At 34.1% G+C, this 18,278-nt stretch overlaps 1 protein-coding gene across 2 annotated transcripts in view; it reads left to right on the top strand.

The window, feature by feature from the left end:
- LOC136037006 (ribosomal protein S6 kinase 2 beta-like) overlaps positions 1-18,278 on the top strand; it is an 884,370-nt gene that overhangs the window by 19,235 nt on the left and 846,857 nt on the right. For both annotated transcript variants that reach the window (XM_065719419.1, XM_065719428.1), the window contains exons 3-4: positions 4,382-4,414; positions 10,409-10,528. In XM_065719419.1, coding sequence (XP_065575491.1) covers positions 4,382-4,414; positions 10,409-10,528 — 153 coding nt within the window. The remainder of the gene's footprint in view (positions 1-4,381; positions 4,415-10,408; positions 10,529-18,278) is intronic.

The raw sequence follows: 18,278 nt of genomic DNA, 5'->3' as shown, positions 1-18,278 counted from the left end.
ATACTTTCCACAATTTCAAATAGTTCTAAGAGAATGAAAAATAGTTGGTGTAGGACACAAAATACTTGCTACAAACACAAAGATTCTAAGAACATCCCAAATACTTCTTTTCGAATATAAAAAGTTTAAACATAATCCAAAACAATCCCTACAAAGCAGAAACAATGCTTACAAAATACAAAACTACTTTGCAGAATTCTAAAATATTTCTAAGAGAACGAAAAATGGTGCAGAACACAAAATACTTGCTACAAAACACAAAAACTCTAACAACACCCGAAATACTTCTTACATAATACTAAAAGATCACACATAATCCAAAATAATTCCTGCAAAAAAAAATTCGTTCGAAGCACAAAAATACTTTTCACAATTCTAAAATAGTTCTAACAGAATGAAAAATAGTTGGTGCAGAACACAAAACACTTCCTACAAAACACAAAAATTCTAACAACATCCCTAATACTTATTATGGAATACAAAAAAGTTCAAAGAGAATCCAAATAATTCCTACAAAACAAAAAAATTCTTACAAAATACAAAAATATTTTACACAATTCTATAATAGTTCTATAATGGAAAATAGACGGTGTAGCACACAAAATACTTGCTATATAACACAAAATTCTAATAAAACCCCAAATACTTCGTATAGAATATAAAAAGTTCAAACAATCCAAAATAATTCCCACAAAACAAAAAAATTATCCTTACGAAATACAAAAATACTTTGTACAATTCTAAAATAGTTATAACAAAAATAGTTGGCCCAAAAGACAAAATACTTGCTTTTAAACAAAAAAATTCTAATAGCACTCCAATCTTCTTTTATAATAGAAAAAGTTCAAATATAATCCAAAATAATTCTTACAGAATAAAAATGATTCTTACGAAATACAAAATTCTCACAATTCTAAAGTAGTTCTGACCGAATGGAAACAGTTGGTGGAGAACAAAAATACTTGCTAAAAAATAAAAAATCTAACAACGCTTCAAATACTACTAATAGAAGACAAAAAAGTTCAAACATAATCCAAAGTAATTCTTACAAAATAGAAATAATTCTTACAAAATACAAAGATACTTTGCACAATTCTAAAATAGTTGTAAATGAATGAAAAATAATTGGTGCAGAAAACAAAATACTTGGTACAAAACAAAAGAATTCTAAAAACATCCCAAGTACTTCTTATAGAATGCCAAAAAGTTCAAGCATAATCCAAAATAATTCCTAGAAAACAGACATAATTCTTAAAAAATACAAAAGTTCTAACAAAATCCAAAATAGTTCTTAGAAAACTAAAATTATTTTATAAAATAAAAAAATACTTTATATAAACCCAAATCCTTCTAACAGAATAGAAAGTACTAGTTGCAAATACAAAATACTTTTACAAGACCAACCTTGGATATCTGCACCCATCTTGCCGCACCCTGAGCACCCGTAATAGACTTACGCCTGTCCCTCAGGTACCTGCATCCAACCTACAGCTTCCCCGGCTACCTGAAGCCACCCTTCAGCTGCCCCTGGGTACCTACAGTCAACCTACCAAAACTAGTGTACTGGCAACCAACCTTTTTTTTTTTACCTAAGTTACACTTTCTGACTGATTTTAAGCTAGGTTGATTTCGGTTCAGCAAACCTGCCCGCCCGCAAGTATTTGGATTTTTTCTCTCCAGCAACTATTTTTTATTGTTTAAGAACTATTTTAGAATTTTGAAAAGCATTTTTGTATTTGAAAGAATTATTTCTGTTTTTTAGGATCTATTTCTCTCATATTTTCATCATATTAGGAGATATATTGATCTTTTATGGCACAAAATGGCAGTAAACACACCTCTGCGGCCGTCTGTAAAGATAGGGTTGCTGAAAACCTCCTGTTTTAAAGCTTTACTCTATGAAAAAACTGATTTCTCTGATATTTTTATCATTTGTGGTCAACAATTTGTCTTTTTTAGCTCAAAGTGGCACTAAACACCCCACTGCAGTGTTTTGTTAAGATGGAGTGGCTTAATAACCCCTATTTTAAAGTTTCAGACTATGAAAAATCGACTTCTCTGATATTTTGACTCTGTTTGGACAAAAAATGGCACAAAATGGCAGTAAACGACCCTCTGTAGTGGTCTTTCAAGATAGGGTGGCTTAAAACTTCTAATTTTTAAGCTTTAGACTATGAAAAATCGATTTCTCTTATATTTCAATCCTGTTTGGGCTAAAATGGATTTTTTATGGCACAAAATGGCAGTAAACGCCCCTTTTTGGTTTTCTTTTTAAGATAGGATGGCTTAAAACCTCCTGTTTTAAAACTTTAGACTATGAAAAAGCGATGCCTCTGATATTTTGAACTTTTTGGGGCTAAAATTGATCTATTCTGGTGCAAGATGATAGTAAACGCCCCTCCGTTCTCCGGGAGAGGGGGATTGAAATATAAAACCCAATGAGCTGTCGTAAATAAATTTTGTACTTCTGCAAAAGAGCTTAAAGTTAAGGTGGGAGCTGTTAAAGGATTTTTTTCAGGCGTAGGGGGACTGAAATCTAACACCAAATAAGCAATCGTAAATTAATAACTTCCATAAAAGAGCTTCCAGTTGAAGTGGGAGGTGTTAAAGGAGTTTTTATGGCGGAGGGGAACTGAATTCTGACACCCAATAAGCTAACGTTAATAAATAATTTCCATAAAACAGTTTAAAGTTAACGTGAGAGGTGCTAAAAGATTTTTCTGGGGGAAGAGGACTGAAATCTAACACCTAATAAGCCATCGTAAATAAATAACTTCCACAAAACAGCCTAAAGTAAAGGGGAAGGTATTAAAAGAATTTTTCTGGGGGGAGGGGGACTGAGATCTAACACCTAATAAGCTATCTTAAATTAATAACTTCCATCAAACAGTTTAAAGTTAAGGTTGGAGGTGTTAAAGGAATTTTTCCGGCACAGGGAGACCGAAATCTAACACCCATTAAGCTATAGTAATTATATGATTTCCATTAAATGGATTAAAGTTAAGGTGGGAGGTGTTACAAAAGTTTTTGGGGTAAGGGATCTGGAATCTAACACCAAATAAGCTATCGCAAATAAATAACTTACAATAAAACAGCTTGAAGTTAAGGTGGAAGGTGTTTTAGGAATTTTTTCGGGGAGGGGGCTGAAATCTGATACCCAATAAGCTATACTAAATAAATAACTTCCATAAAAAAAGCATTGCGTAGGTCACGTTAGAATATTAATACAATGTAGCAATCAGGTACATCTAATTGGGCAAAAATTAATAGCTTTGTTGGGTACTTGCGCGGCTTGGGGACAATTGTTGAGAAACATGCGATCCATAGATTTTGTTAAACTTTTCCCTTGGAAAGTATTCCTCGAATCATTATATATTAGGAAGGTTTTCTCGGTCCAGCTGTCTAGTGCTCCATTCTGTTGAGGGGAGATCTCTTTCCATTTCTAAAGCGGACAAAAATCTTTGGAATCCAAAGTTTCCCTGATAAAAAAAATCTTGAAGAAAAACACGCATTGAAGAAAAAAAACGCCTTGAAATAAAAGAATGAAATATTGAAGAAAAAAACATCTGTTAATATTACGTATCATCCCACATGTGCACCATCCTCAGTTACAACCGGATATTCCTTACTTGATTGGTGGGTCCTGATCTCTAAGAAATCAGGCGAGTTGGCGTCATCCTTAACATAAGTGAGCAATCTCCTATTACGCAACATACAGGTGTACTCTAGTACTACGTAACAAACACCTGCATCTCGAAGATAATTGATTACACCTGCTGATTTATAGGGTCCGCTTGAACTCGCTGCTAGGGTCTCGGCGTCTTGAAGTTCTTCCTATTACGCAACAGTTTGGCGTACTATACCATTACATAACAAACAAGTGTACTATAGTATTGCATAAGACCGAGGTGTGCGTAATAGCATCTTGAGGGGTTAGTAGCTCCACTAGTACGCCCCAATGGCTGCCTTTAAATCCAAAAAGGCATTACTACCCTAAACTTATTATGTTCAAGATAGTGGAAATCAATATGAAAAATTTAAGTAGCTTGTGTTTTGTAGCATGTATATCAAAACCACCCTATATTTTTAAGTACTTCTAAGTTTAGTTTTAGGCTATTATTCTTTTTAATTTATCAAGGAATATTTACGCATAAAAAATTTGTTTAAATTCATTTTTGTCACGTTTTTACTGACAAACATTTTGGAGGAGGTCCATTTCCTTACTCCCTCCCCCCCAACCTGGTTGCATCCTTGCTTATAGACTACGTTAAATTAAGTAATTGATTAATTATTGTTAAAGAGCTGAAATTTGCATTTAGGGTCTTTTTTACCAGTCTTGACTTTATGCGTGGAATCGCTCTAATGATTAATTTTCTTTCAGACACATAGCAGTGCAGACATGCTTACTGATGAGGTAAGCTAAATTTATTTTTTCAATGGTAGATAGATAGATTTATTCACACGAAAGCCTTTATTGGGCCATGGTGGACACAACAAAAAAAAAAAAAAAAAAAAAAAAAAAAAAAAAAAAAAAAAAAAAAAAAAAAAAAAAGAGCCAAGAGCTCATATGGCACTTGTGACGAAGTGGGAACCTAAAATTAAACTCGGTACTACATTTATTGATTTCGTCATCCTAGCACGTCAAGAAGCACCGAAATCGCCAAAGCACTAGAAATCCCTCCAAGTCCCCAAAGAGATCGACTCCGGTCCGCTTATATCATTCACGTATCTATAACTTGTGCTTATTCTCGAACTCGTTAAAGTTCTTGAAATCCCCCCAACTCTCCCAAAGAGAACGAATCTGGTCCGTTTATGTCAATCCATATCTAGAACTTGTGCTTAATATTCCGATCAAGTTTCGTACCGATCTCTCCATTCTAAGAGTTTTCCAAGATTTCCGATTTCAAAGATTTCCGCTTCCCCCTTCTACCCCCCATATCCCCGGGTCCGATCTGAATTGAAAATGGAGCATCTGAGATATGAGATCTTTCTATATATCAAGTCTCATTAAGATGTGATCTCCATTCGTAAGATAAACCTACCTCCATTTTCACAATTTCCCCTTCCTCTGACTCCCTCCCAGATGGTTGAATCGGGGAAACGATTGTTATCAAGTCCATTTGTGCAGGTTACTGACACGCCTACCAATTTTCATCGTCCTAGCACGTCCAGAAGCACCGAACTCACCAAAGCACTGGAAATCTCCCCTGACTCCCCCGAAGAAAGTGGATCCGGTCCAGTTATTTCAATTATGTATAATTTTTCCAATTAGCCCTCCCCCCTCCTAACTCCCCCAAAAGAGAGTGGATCCAGTCCGTTTATTTCAATCACGTATCTAGGAGTTTTCCTTAATCTTCCCACCAAGTACCATCCCGATCTCTCCACTCTAAGCGTTTTCCAAGATTCCCTGTTCCCTCCTCCAACTCCCCCCAATGTCACTGGATCCGGTCAATATGAGCCGGTCAAATACATCTTAAAATATGAGCTCCGAGACACGAGGTCCTTCTAAATATCAAGTTTCATTAAGATTCAATTACCTGTTCGTAAGTTAAAGATACCTCATTTTTAATAATTTTTCTGAATTACCGAATTATGTACACTCAACTCCCCCAAAGAGAGCAGATCCGGTCCAGTTATGTCAATCACGTATCTAGGACTTTTATTTATTCTTCACACCAAGTTTCATCCCGATCGTTTCTCTCTAAGCGTTTTCAAGATTTCCGGTTTCCCCCTACAACTCCCCCAATGTCACCGGATCCCGTCGGGATTTAAATTGAGAGCTCTGAGTTGTGAGGTCCATCTGAATATCAAGTTTCATTAAGATCTGATCACCCATTCGAAAGTTAAAAATACCTCATTTTCTCTAATTTTTCGAATCCCCCCCAACTCCCTCAAAGTGAGTGGATCCGTTCCAGTTATGTCAATCACATATCTAGGACTTATGGTTATTCTTCTCACCAAGCTCCATAACAATGACTCCACTCTAAGCGTTTTCCAGGATTTCCGGTTTCCCCCTCCAACTCCCCTCAATCTCACCGGTTCCGGTCGAGATTTAGAATAAGAGCTCTGAGACACGATATCCTTCTAATTATCTAATTTCATTAAGATCTGATCACCTGTTCGTAAGTTAAAAATACCTCATTTTTTCTTATTTTTCCGAATTAACCTTCCCTCCACTCCCCCGAAGATGGTCGAATCGGTAAAACGACTATTTCTAATTTAATCTCGTCTGATCACTGATTGGCCTGCCAACTTTCATTGTCCTAACTTATCTGGAAGTGCCCGAACAAGCGAAACCGGGACCGACAGACAGACAGATCGACAGAAATTGTGATTGCTATACGTCACTTGGTAAATACCAAGTGCCATAAAAATAACAAACCTTCAGCTGATAAAATACTGAAACTGATTTCTCAAGAAAATCTTAACTTTACTCATACCCACACGGACGAAAGTTCCAATATTATTTAAATCTAAATAACAAATACTTTTCAAAATCCAATCTCTCCCCCCAACCTCCCTGACAATTTTTTCCGCCCGCAATTCCCTCAATTCTTTACATTCCCCTAAAAAATGATGAAAAGACTCATCCATCTCTCCAAACATAGGGCAACTGTAAGGACTATCCCTTAATCTAGCCCTCACTAAATATTTCCTTCGCTCTCCAGAGGCATAAAACCCCCCCTTGCAGACATTACCCATTTTAAATCTTTTGGACTTAATCCCTTTTTAGGATAATTCTTTTTGCCCCAGTTCTCTTTCGCCTCTGCATAGTGCCCCAAGGGACGGCGAGACGGCCTTCGAGAGCTTGCCAAACCTGAACTTCCTGTTAATTTTAGAGGAGACTGTGACACTCTCTTCCCTTTGGACGTCTCTAACTGTACTAGAAGTCATTACTAACTTTACTAGAAGTCGTTACTGAGAATTTACGCTTCATGGGTAGTTCCAGAGAATCGTTTTAGATGTGATCTTAAGCCATAAAATTGGTAATTTAGTAACTGAAATCGTTTTTTACATGTAGCTTTTTTACTGCTACTATTGCTAACAGCATCTCACTGCAGCACCAAGCCGCCTGGGGTCAACTATCCACGCTCCTCCTCCACCATAATTTATTCATAGCCTTCATCTTTAAACTCTCCCAAAAGGTTTCTATTTCCCTCAAAGCTTTTTGTTTGGCCCTAGATGGTTAGGCAGAAATAACCATCTTGGCAATCTTACATCCTTCACACGTAGAAAGTTTCCTTCATCTTCTCAACCTTTTTGTCATTATAGCCCAAGAAATTGGGATAGAACCACATTTTCCGTAAAGCTTACAATGTGAAATACGGTCTGCCAGAAGAGTACCCGAAAGAATCCGTAGACAATTCCTCTGGAAAATATCTAGCAAATCCTCCTTAGTCTTTCGTAGTGCCTACCTTTCAGAACTATACTTGACCACTGTCATCCCTGTAGCTTCTAATATTCTGATCTTGGTCGACAGACTTATCTTTCTCTTTTTTCAACTGTAAAAAAAAATATCCTGGGCCTTGGCTATTCTACTTTTAACTTGCTCATTGCATCCACCATTCTATCTAATAATACTACCTAGGTAAGTGAAGCTATACACTTGGTCGATCTTCTAGTTACCTCGCATCACCTCTTCACGTACACTTTTTTCTAGTCTAAGCGACTTATTCTTCTTAATGTTGATTTTCAAACTTATTCTTGCGACCTGAACTCTCAAAACCTCCAAAAAAATCATCCTTTTTCCTAACATTTTTGTATTCTTTAAGGTACTCAAATCATCAACATAATCAAATAGTGTAGGAGAGTTTTACTTTTCCTTTTGTTTCCATGCTCTTTATGAGAAAGTTAAATTTTAGTTTTTGCTTTTCTCGAACGAGGTTGAATTAGTTAAATATACTTATATTAATTAATTAAATATATACGATTAATTATACTTTCTTACTAAATTTATATTATCAATGAATACTGGCAATTTCATCGGATAATTGAAGAATGAAAGTATTTACGGGTAAACTTGAACACAGGGAAGTGGAAGGTTTGGGGGGGGGGGAGAGTTACACTTGTAAGATCGGGTTAAAGGACCCCCTGGAAAGAGATTTGGAAGTTACCTAAAATTAAAAATTTTCTTTAGAACATCATCTGGATTTCTCCCTATTCAGGCCTGTTGGTACCATCAATATGATCAAGGCTGTATCCAGGGGGAGGTAGGGGTTTTGTACCGTCCCCCCCGAAATGTTTATCCAACTCGTAACAACGTAACAAAATGAGTAAAAACAGATTTTGTATCTGTTTTTAGTTTTTTTTGTGTACCCCCCAAAAAAAAATCTTTTTGTAAACTTCCTCCCCCCCCACCGAATAAAATCCTAGATACGGCCGTGGATGGGATATTTACCTTTAATCAATGCTTGTACTTTGTGACATCTATTTGTTCAAATTTTAGATCTACTTCTCCGAAAAAGCGATATGCCACTATATTTATGTCCTTTTTAAGATCTTTTATTGCTTATTAAGGGTCTTTATTGCTCCCTAGAGGGTGAAACTGCCCCTCTGATAACTAGGAATATAGCATTTCTCATTCATTTATAAACCTGCTGGAATTTGTTATGAAAAGTCTCTAATTTGTGAATTGCTTTGCCCTTGCAAATAGGAAATATTTAATATGTTTTTTTTTTTTTAAGTTCTACGTGTTAGTAATATCTCCTAAGTTGTTCATTATATTCAGCTATTAACTCATCTTAAGAAAAAAACTCAACGTTCACCCATCTTAATTAATTTTTTTTTTTAATGGGCAGGCAGTATGGTCTAGAGAATTATTTAAGAAAATATGACACTAAATAAACGGATTCTTAATAAAAGGGGCTATTACTTTGGCATAGTAGGAACTAAAAGCTACTATTACCACTGGTAGTGCTGCTTCACTCAGCAGAACTAGAAAAAATCAAAATAAACTTTAATTGAATTCTTACCTGAAAGTTCTTAAAATTACCTCTAGTTCTGACATACTGTTTTTGTGGAAAACTGCGACCATTTTCGGGATTGCGGATGATTGTTTAGAGCCCTTTTGAGGAAAAACGCAAACTTGAATGTTTTGGAAAGTTACAACGCGTGTGAGAAAATGTGGTCAGAAATCAAAGGGTTACGTGATTTTTCATTTGTTTAAATGCTAAAATTTGTTAGTTACATTTTTCTATACTTCTTCGTAGTAATGCTAGAAATTCAAGAGTATGAATTCGGTTGAAACTCATTATCGGTAATATGATATAAGAGACTTGCGATTTTCTACCATCATGCCTGCGACTTCAAAAGTATTTTTATGGGTAATTAGCGACAAAGACCACACCGCCTTTCCATATCAGACAAACACAACTTAGAAACAATAGGGAAATTTTTCCAAGACTGTGGAGTTCAATTCTGTGAATATCTAGGGTCGTATTCAGGCCAACACCAGATATATATATATATATATATATATATATATATATATATATATATATATATATATATATATATATATATATATATATATATATATATATATATATATATATATATATATAAACTTACATTAAAATGTGAAAACAAAACTGAAAATGTCTTTAAAACCTTTTTAAAACAGCCCTAGCATCCTTACTTCAACGAAGTTCAATCAGTTGAACTTCCTGGAGTTCTGGTTGAACTTCGTTGAAGAACGCTAGGGCTGTTTTAAAAAGTTTTTTTGAAAAAACATTTTTAGTTTTCATTTTCACATTTTAATGTAAGTTTAAATATATATATATATATATATATATATATATATATATATATATATATATATATATATATATATATATATATATATATATATATTGCTGGTGTCGTGCTGAAGACGGCCCTTGGCTGTAGGGCCGAAATATTCACTTAATTGAATTCCACTGTCTTGGAAAAATTTCCCTATTGTTTCTAAGTTGTGTTTGTTTAATTTTTATGGGTTATTCTACAAAATAAATGCGTCGTTCGAATTGCACTTTTCTGCAAATCGCAGCATATGCGAACTAAGGTTATGGAAGATTTATTTCAGTCACTAATTTTGTTGAAAACTTAAATTCATTCTGATGGATAACGCTACATGACGTTGTTTATTGTTCTCGGAGACTAACTTGCACGTCTTCTCTTATTAATGTCAGGTTTTGTTTGTTGTTGTTGAAGCTGACCTTAGTTTCTACCATAACGAAATACGGCTCATTGCCTCCAAGCTAAAAAAATTTTCGAATTTTTTTTCTAAAAACAAGAGAATAGAAGAATGTCATATTTGAATTCCAATAAAAGCAAAGCGCCTTTAGTCAGTTCTATATAGAAATGATAGAATTTAGTCCATATAGTCAAGTTCATAATAATTATTTTTAATTTTTCTTTTGTATGGCAGGAAAATGTTGATGGAGAGCATGAATATAACCTTGAAGATGTTACGGCGGATGGACATGAACGAGCAGAGTCATCTCACTTTGAGTTGCTCAGAGTTTTAGGACAGGGATCTTTTGGGAAGGTAAGTAAACCTGAATATGATGTTGATTTTTTAAACAGTTTACCAGTGCATCCAAACAGGATAATAATTCATGTTAGGTTACTGATTGTCGATCTTGTGATAGGGGGAGGGCAAGAAGCAATCTGGGTGTTGGGGCATTATTTTCTCAGACGTAGGTAAACCGCAGGCAGAGGATTATTTTAAAAATAAAATACTTTGGAAATATGCTGCAAAAGATCTTTGTTTCTGTCAAAACGAGTTTATTTGATAACAAAGATTTCTTTCGGAGTTGTGCATTTTGCAAAAGGGATTGTTCCACAAAACTTAAAGAATTGTATTATTTTGTAATTAATGCCGGAATTGCCTCTCACTCAATTGGACTATCGGTCTTGGCTTTTTCTACAATTAGCCATGACTTGATACCCACAACTTTTACATTTTAATTCAATAATAAGGGGGAATTATTGCCAGAATCGCCTATCACTCAATTGGACTATCTGTCTTGGCTTTTTCTACACTTAGCCATGACTTGATGCCCACAACTATTCCATTTAAATTCAAAAATCAACTATTATATTATGAGTTATCCAAGTTACTTAGGAAAATATGTTGAATGTTTCATTTCTACTGATATAATTCACCGATCTGGAAATGCTGGGAAATTCCACAGCACTTGAATATGCTTGTTTTTGTTTTGTCTTGTTTGTTATCGTCTATTGAATATGTTTATCTTTGTAATTTTTTTATTTTTCTTTTTTACTCTGCAATGTCTGTATTTATTATAGGCAATAAATAAAAAATAATAATGATGTTAAAAACAATACTTTTGGCCATGCCCACCTTTCACCTAATTTGAAAGGGGGCAGGGTCTTATTTTTTTTGTGTGGGGGGTGGGGTATTCATTTCCTTTTTTGGGGTGGGGTGCTGGCGGGTCCTTTTTAATTTTTTTTTTGGGGGGGGGGGGGCACAGACTTCATTTGTGCTTTCAATATAATATACTGAGAATCTTTACATATGTATGTATGTATTGACGACACTTCTTGACTACTAAGGTTCCTCTGTTGGCTCTGCAAGTCTGTTGCTACAGTTGAAAATTCTGGGTTCCGAATTACCAAGCTGAGATCAAACCAAATGCGCCACAACATGAAAAATCTTTAGATATTTTCGAGTTAAAGAAATGGTATTTGCCTAACTTTCTGCTAAAAAGTTTTAGTGTGGGAGGACTTACTGCTTGGGCTTCGTTTAATTTTTTTACACCAATTTAGGATTCGGCTCGTTACTGAGTAAGGCCTACGCTTTTTTCGCCTCGATTCAAAACTGCACTCGTTGCAATTATGTTTTGTTTTGTTTTGCGTGGAGTCTATAGCTTTGACTTAGCTTAAGAAAGAACTATTTGCATAATAAGAAGCCCTTGCCACTGGCACTGTGTGAGTTTTGGAGGCACATTTTTGGGACCTTTCAACTTTTTAAGCTGAAATGGTGGCCTCTAAATTTCGAGCCAATCACATGGAGAGGGGGGAGGGGATACATTTTCATCGAGATTTGGATGCCTCTAGTATCTTTTGACCATGGTAAAACGTACTAGTATTGTCAATATCCTATTGATTGAACTCTCCCCATGTCTCTATTCCATTTGTTATATGTAAACATTTGTTATATGTAAACTTATATTTGTTATATGTAAACTTATTTTCTAGGGGAAAATAAATTATAAATGGGAGACGCATTGCTCTTCACTAATTTAATTCAACTATGTTGACTTTAATTTTAACAAACACTTCGTGTTAAAAGTTTGAAGCCGGTTGGAAGAGTTCTACAAAATGATGTCTCTGAACTGCTGGCAAGAGGGGAGTCATGCATAAAGTACAATGTTTTTGTATATTTAATTTACAATGCCTTGTAAATTCACGAGGAGTCTCCATGAAGCAATTCCTAGGGCTTTAACTTCCGTGGTGAATAGAACGAATTGTAAAACAATTAGCTTCAGAGATCCTTGAAGTTCTTGCTGCTTTTTCTGTTTTTAACAGATTGCCAAAAAATATCCTTCTTGAACAACCAAACGAAAAGAGGCCGTTCCCGAGTGGAATAGAAGAAGTCGTAAGAACGGATTTTAAAGAGATTAGAACTTCTTGGGAGGGTATAAAGAAGGAAGCTTTGAATAGATTGGGATGGAAGAGGAGTCTGTGTAGCTGTGTAGGCCTCAGGTGGCTAGGTGCTATAGTATGTTAGTAGCAGTAGTAACTTCCTGAGCTTACCCCAATGATTGCATAATATATATATATATATATATATATATATATATATATATATATATATATATATATATATATATATATATATATATATATATATATATATATATATATATATATATATATATATATATAGATATATATATATATGTTACCGTGAATGTCCAAAATCTGGTTAATGTCCACATTCACCGGTAAATGTCCGAAATTCCCTTTTCTCTGCTTGGATTCAATTAGCTTCACGAGTCAGCTTTTTCAGTTCTATACAATCCATAATGGTAAAAGTTAAATTTAGGTTAGGTTAGATTCTGTTAGTTTAGGTTGGGATTGGTTAGTGTAGTCTAGGTTAGGTTAAATTTGGCTCTAAATATCAGAATGGGGTTAAAAACCTAACTTCATAAAACTTAATCTAACCTAACCTGTAATCATCAAACCTTGTATTAGATTGAAAAAGTTGACTGGCAACGCTGACTAAATCGAAGCAGAAAAAAAAAGGAATTTCGAAAATTCTCCGATGAATGTCGACACTCACCAGTTTGCGGACATTCGCGGCAACATATATATTAGGGTCCGACCGATATGGATTTATAGGGTTCGACACCGAAATATCGGTAGCGTACTGATACGATGCCGATATAATTTGTCGATAAATTCCCCTGTCAATAATATATATATATATATATATATATATATATATATATATATATATATATATATATATATATATATATATATATATATATATATATAAATATATATATATATATATATATATATATAAATAAATATATATATATAAATAAATATAAATAAATATAAATATATATATAAATAAATATATATATATACACACATATATATATATATATATATATATATATATATATATATATATATATATATATATATATATATATATATATATATATATATATAAATATAAATATATATATATATATATATATATATATATATATATATATATATATATATATATATATATATATATATATATATATATATATATATATATATATATATCGGCAAATAACTGATATCTCTTTCCGGCCGGTATCCGATGATGACACTGACTCTCATATCGGCCTGATAATATCGGTCACCACCCCCCCCCCCAATTCCCTCTTGACAGTTTCATCGTTGCTAAAAAATATTGTACAGTAAGCAATATGTAAATTTTGTAACTTACAGCCCTTTATTCAGGGACTGTGGGAGGTTATTTTATCCCCAAAGGCATAGTTATTGAACCTTTGTTGAAGAATGCTGAACAAAATAGCTATCTCAAAATCTTGATCGGGTGACTTTTGAGAAAGAAGGGGTGTGGGAGGGGGCTAGTTTCCCCTCCAATGTTTTTGGTTACTTAAAAAAGGCACTAGAACTCTTGGTTCCGATCAAATGAAGCTTCTCTTAATCTTCTAGGATCAATACGTCGATACAAGGAAAAACATACAAAAAAAAAACAACAAATAAACACACATCAGTGATCTTCTGGTAAAAAATGCAAAATTCTATATTTTCGCATATAGGAGCTTGAAACTTCTTCAGAATTGTTCACTAATATGTTGAATCTGATGGTAGGATTTTCATTCAAACCACTTGATGTTTTGGGGGTGTTTCTCCCCTTTTTCAAAATTTTCTCTGGTTCATAAATTTTAAATAAATAAATAAATATATTCGCAAATTTGGTGGCAGGCCGTTAAGCCTCTACAAAATAAAAATCTTAATTTGCATTTCTTCTAAATTTGCACAAGGAGAAAATGTCACTTGAATAATATTCATCAACTTCCATCTTGAATGTCAGTAGGTTTGTGGAACAGATTGCTCTTTCTTGTAAGTTGTTCCAATGCTGAACCACTCGGTTGCCGAAAGTCCATCGGCCCATGTCCTTGTAAAAGCGTTCCGTACTCACTTTTTACTGATGTCCTCGGAGATCATTTTTATTGATGGGCTATTGTTTCAGACTCGGAAACAACTAGCCGAAATAACTGTTTGAGCAAATTTTTTCAGGCTCGTAACTTTTGATATATCTATTTTTATCATGATTCTGTTCTTTATAGTTTTGGTTACTATTGAGCTGCGTCGCTCCTTATTTACAGTACGTTGCCCTCTAACTATTTGAAAATATGACACCTTTACCTCTATCTCAGAAAGATTATCTCAGTGTCGCTATTCTTTCCATGCTACAGTGCTTGCTTTATCGTTTTAATTCTATTAATGATGATGATGGAAAATAATATGAAGACATAGGGTTCTGTAATGTGGATTAATTAAAGAAATGTTATAAAGGCAAAAAAAAATTATAAAAAAAGTAAAGAGCCATACTAAAACTTTAATAAGACAAACAGCAAAGGCATTTAATAATATTGTAGACCGGATTAATTCAAACTCTAGAGAAAAAGAAATTACCACAAATAAGAGCAGGCCCAGCCAAGGTTTACAACTAAGCGCGGCTATCACGCTTTTAAAGGCTCGAGCAATCATTTGCTGCTTTAATACTGGCAAAATTTATTTTGATCAGTGTGATCTTATTTGTCAAAAATCACCAGCAAAAAAAAGAGAAGAAAATTACGATAATAATCAAGATAAATATGGTAAAAGTAATATCTCAAATATTAAAGTTAAAATGTTCAAAGTTGAAATGTTAAAAAGTGAAGGAAAAACTTTTCTTAGGATAAATGTATTTGTGACGAACCTTTCCTTTTATGAATCATTTCAGTTTGGAATCTTGTTTTGGATGTCAACAAGCCCACAATGTCCTGATTTCGACGTGGACTGTTTTCGGCATTAACCCCTCAGTGGTTTAATTACTCCATTTTGGGATAGCAAATTGTATCTTAGGTTAAAGTAAATTTTGAGGTTTTCAGAGAATATTCCTATCAGATCTGGTATTTGTGAGAATGTTATCACCTTATCTGTCCAATGTCTGAATTCACAATTTGCTCATGAGAATTGAGCCTACATGTCTTTTTGTTTGTTCGTGCTTAAAACTACATTAGCGTCCTCTATTAAACTGATTCCTCAGATGTCTCTGTATATCGGAAGAGAAGTGTGAATATTTGGTTTTCAATTCCAATTCTGTATCTGAAAGATTTAATTGAGACCTTTTTTTTATTCGTCTTGTTTCACGGGTACAGTGGCTAGGAATCCATGTTTGTACAAGTAAATCAGCCTTGTATATTCAACATCTTAGAGATGTTAAAGATAAGCTTAAAGTCAGCTACGCTAAGATTGTTTCAATCCACGGACAATACTCTTGGAAGGCCTTTGCTAAATTATATTCAAGTTTTTGTGATCATACTGTTTTTTTACGAGGCTTTACACACTTCTGAAAAAAAAAACCTGAGAGAGGTTCACATACTTCATTTTAGATACTGCAAATTTCTCCTTTACCTTCCGTGGTGATATTGTAACATTCTGTCGTCCGAAGACATGGTGGGACAGATACTTTCATCTTTTGAGCCTTTGATTATCAAGCTGAATGACAATGTGAGTTTTTCCTTAGGCCCTTTTCATAATTTAATCGGTCTTCTCTGCTAGAAAGTACGATTTTTGTTGTGCTATTCTTGCTTTTGACAGAATTTTGATACCAATAGTTACATTAAAAGAATCGTATTTTAATGCTGATTTCAAATATATAACTTATATCAAGTTTGTTGTTACCCATCAAAAGTTACGAGCCTGAGAAAATTTGCCTGATTTTAGAAAATAGAGATACACCCCCTAAAAGTCATAGAATCTTAACGAAAATCACACCATTAGGTTCAGCGTATCAGAGAAATCTACAATAGAAGTTTCAAGCTCCTATCTACAAAAATGTGGAATTTTGTATTTTTTGCCAGAAGGCAGATCACAGATTTTTTTTTGTTTTTTTTCCCCAGGGGTGATCGAATATCGCGAGAGGGCTCATTCTAACGAAATTAAAAGTTTTAGTGCCCTTTTTAGTGACCGAAGAAATTGGAGGGCACCTAGCCCCCTCCCACGCATTTCCCCCCAAAGTCACCGGATCAAAATCTTGAGATAGCCATTCTGTTCAGCTTAGTTGACAACTGAACAACTGTCTTTGGGGACGACTTCATTCCCCACGGTCCCCGGGGGAGGTGCTGCAAGGTACAAACTTTGACCATTGTTTACATACCGTAATGGTTATTATGAAGTGTACAGACGTTTTCAGGGGTATTTTTCGCCTTGGGAAATTCCCCCATGGAGGAATTTATCATGAGGGAAGATAATTTCCCGGAAGGGGGTGCAGGATTTTCTAGCATTATTAAAAAAAAAACAAAGAGAAAATAAATATTTTTTTCAACTGGAAGCAATGAGCAGCATTAAAACTTAAAACTAACAGAAAACATTGCGTATAAAAGGGAGTCCGTCTTCTCCACAATACCTTGCTCTTTACGCTAAAGTATTTGTAGGAATTTTAAATACTTATTCTACGGCCTTTGTGATTCAGGGATCATTCTTAAAGAATTGGGACAAAATTCAAGCTCTAGTATAAAGAGCGAGGTATTGACGAGGGGGGGAACCCCCTCTTATACGTTACAAAAATACACAAATATAGAAGTTCATTACGTAAGTTAATTCGTAAGTTACGTATTTACAACGTTTGAAAAAATAAACAAAAACGTTCGAAAAAATAAAAAATTCTTGTTCCATTTTTAAATAACCAGAAATTGGAGGCAACTAAGCCTCCTCCCCTGTCCCTTTGTTTTATCAAAATCCATCCGATGAACAAAACAAGTTTTTTTTTTAACTGTAAGTAAGGAGCGACATTAAAACTTAAAACGAATAGAAATTGATCCGTATATGAAAGAGGTTGTCCCCTCCTCAACGCCTCGCTCTTTACGCTAAAGTTTGAGTCTTTGTCCCAACTCTACTTTTTAAAACAATAAAAAACTTTAGCGTAAAGAGCGAGCCGTTGGGGAGGGGACAACCTCTTTCACATAGAGAACAATTTCTGTTCGTTTTAAAAAAAACTTGTTTTGGTTCTTTTTTAATTTAATGAGACTAAAGAAACTAGATTGACAGTTTAGAATGTAATGATATTAGTTTTTGGAACTCCCAGTAATTTTTATTTTTCATTGTCATAAAAGATAATGTTATTAAGACAAAGTATTTTTTTTTTCGTAAAACTCGAAAGATGATCTTGCGTTTCGAGGCCTTAGAGGTGCTATTAATGTGATTGTTCATTCTAATGTCTGACCGTTTTTGATTTCATGTTTTCATTCACATGGTTTTAAGTATGAATTATTTTATGGTTTTATTTGTGCTGGTTTTAGGCTTCAAAGATGCTTTTTAATTTTCTTTGAAAAATTTCGTTTGTGAAAACGTTTTTTTAAAATATATTTCTGTTTGTTTTTAGTTGAGTTAGTTTTATTATTGGCTATTAATGGAATATTAGTATTTTTTGTCCATTTTTTCTTCATAGTAACGAAAATTTTAGATTTTACTTCAATTTTTCGGCAAAATTTTGGTTTTCTTGTCGGAGAATGGGAAGGCGGATT

This window comes from Artemia franciscana, chromosome 2 (genome assembly GCF_032884065.1).
Source record: "Artemia franciscana chromosome 2, ASM3288406v1, whole genome shotgun sequence".
Lineage (NCBI taxonomy): Eukaryota > Metazoa > Arthropoda > Branchiopoda > Anostraca > Artemiidae > Artemia > Artemia franciscana.
This window is presented reverse-complemented; position numbering and strand designations above follow the sequence as displayed.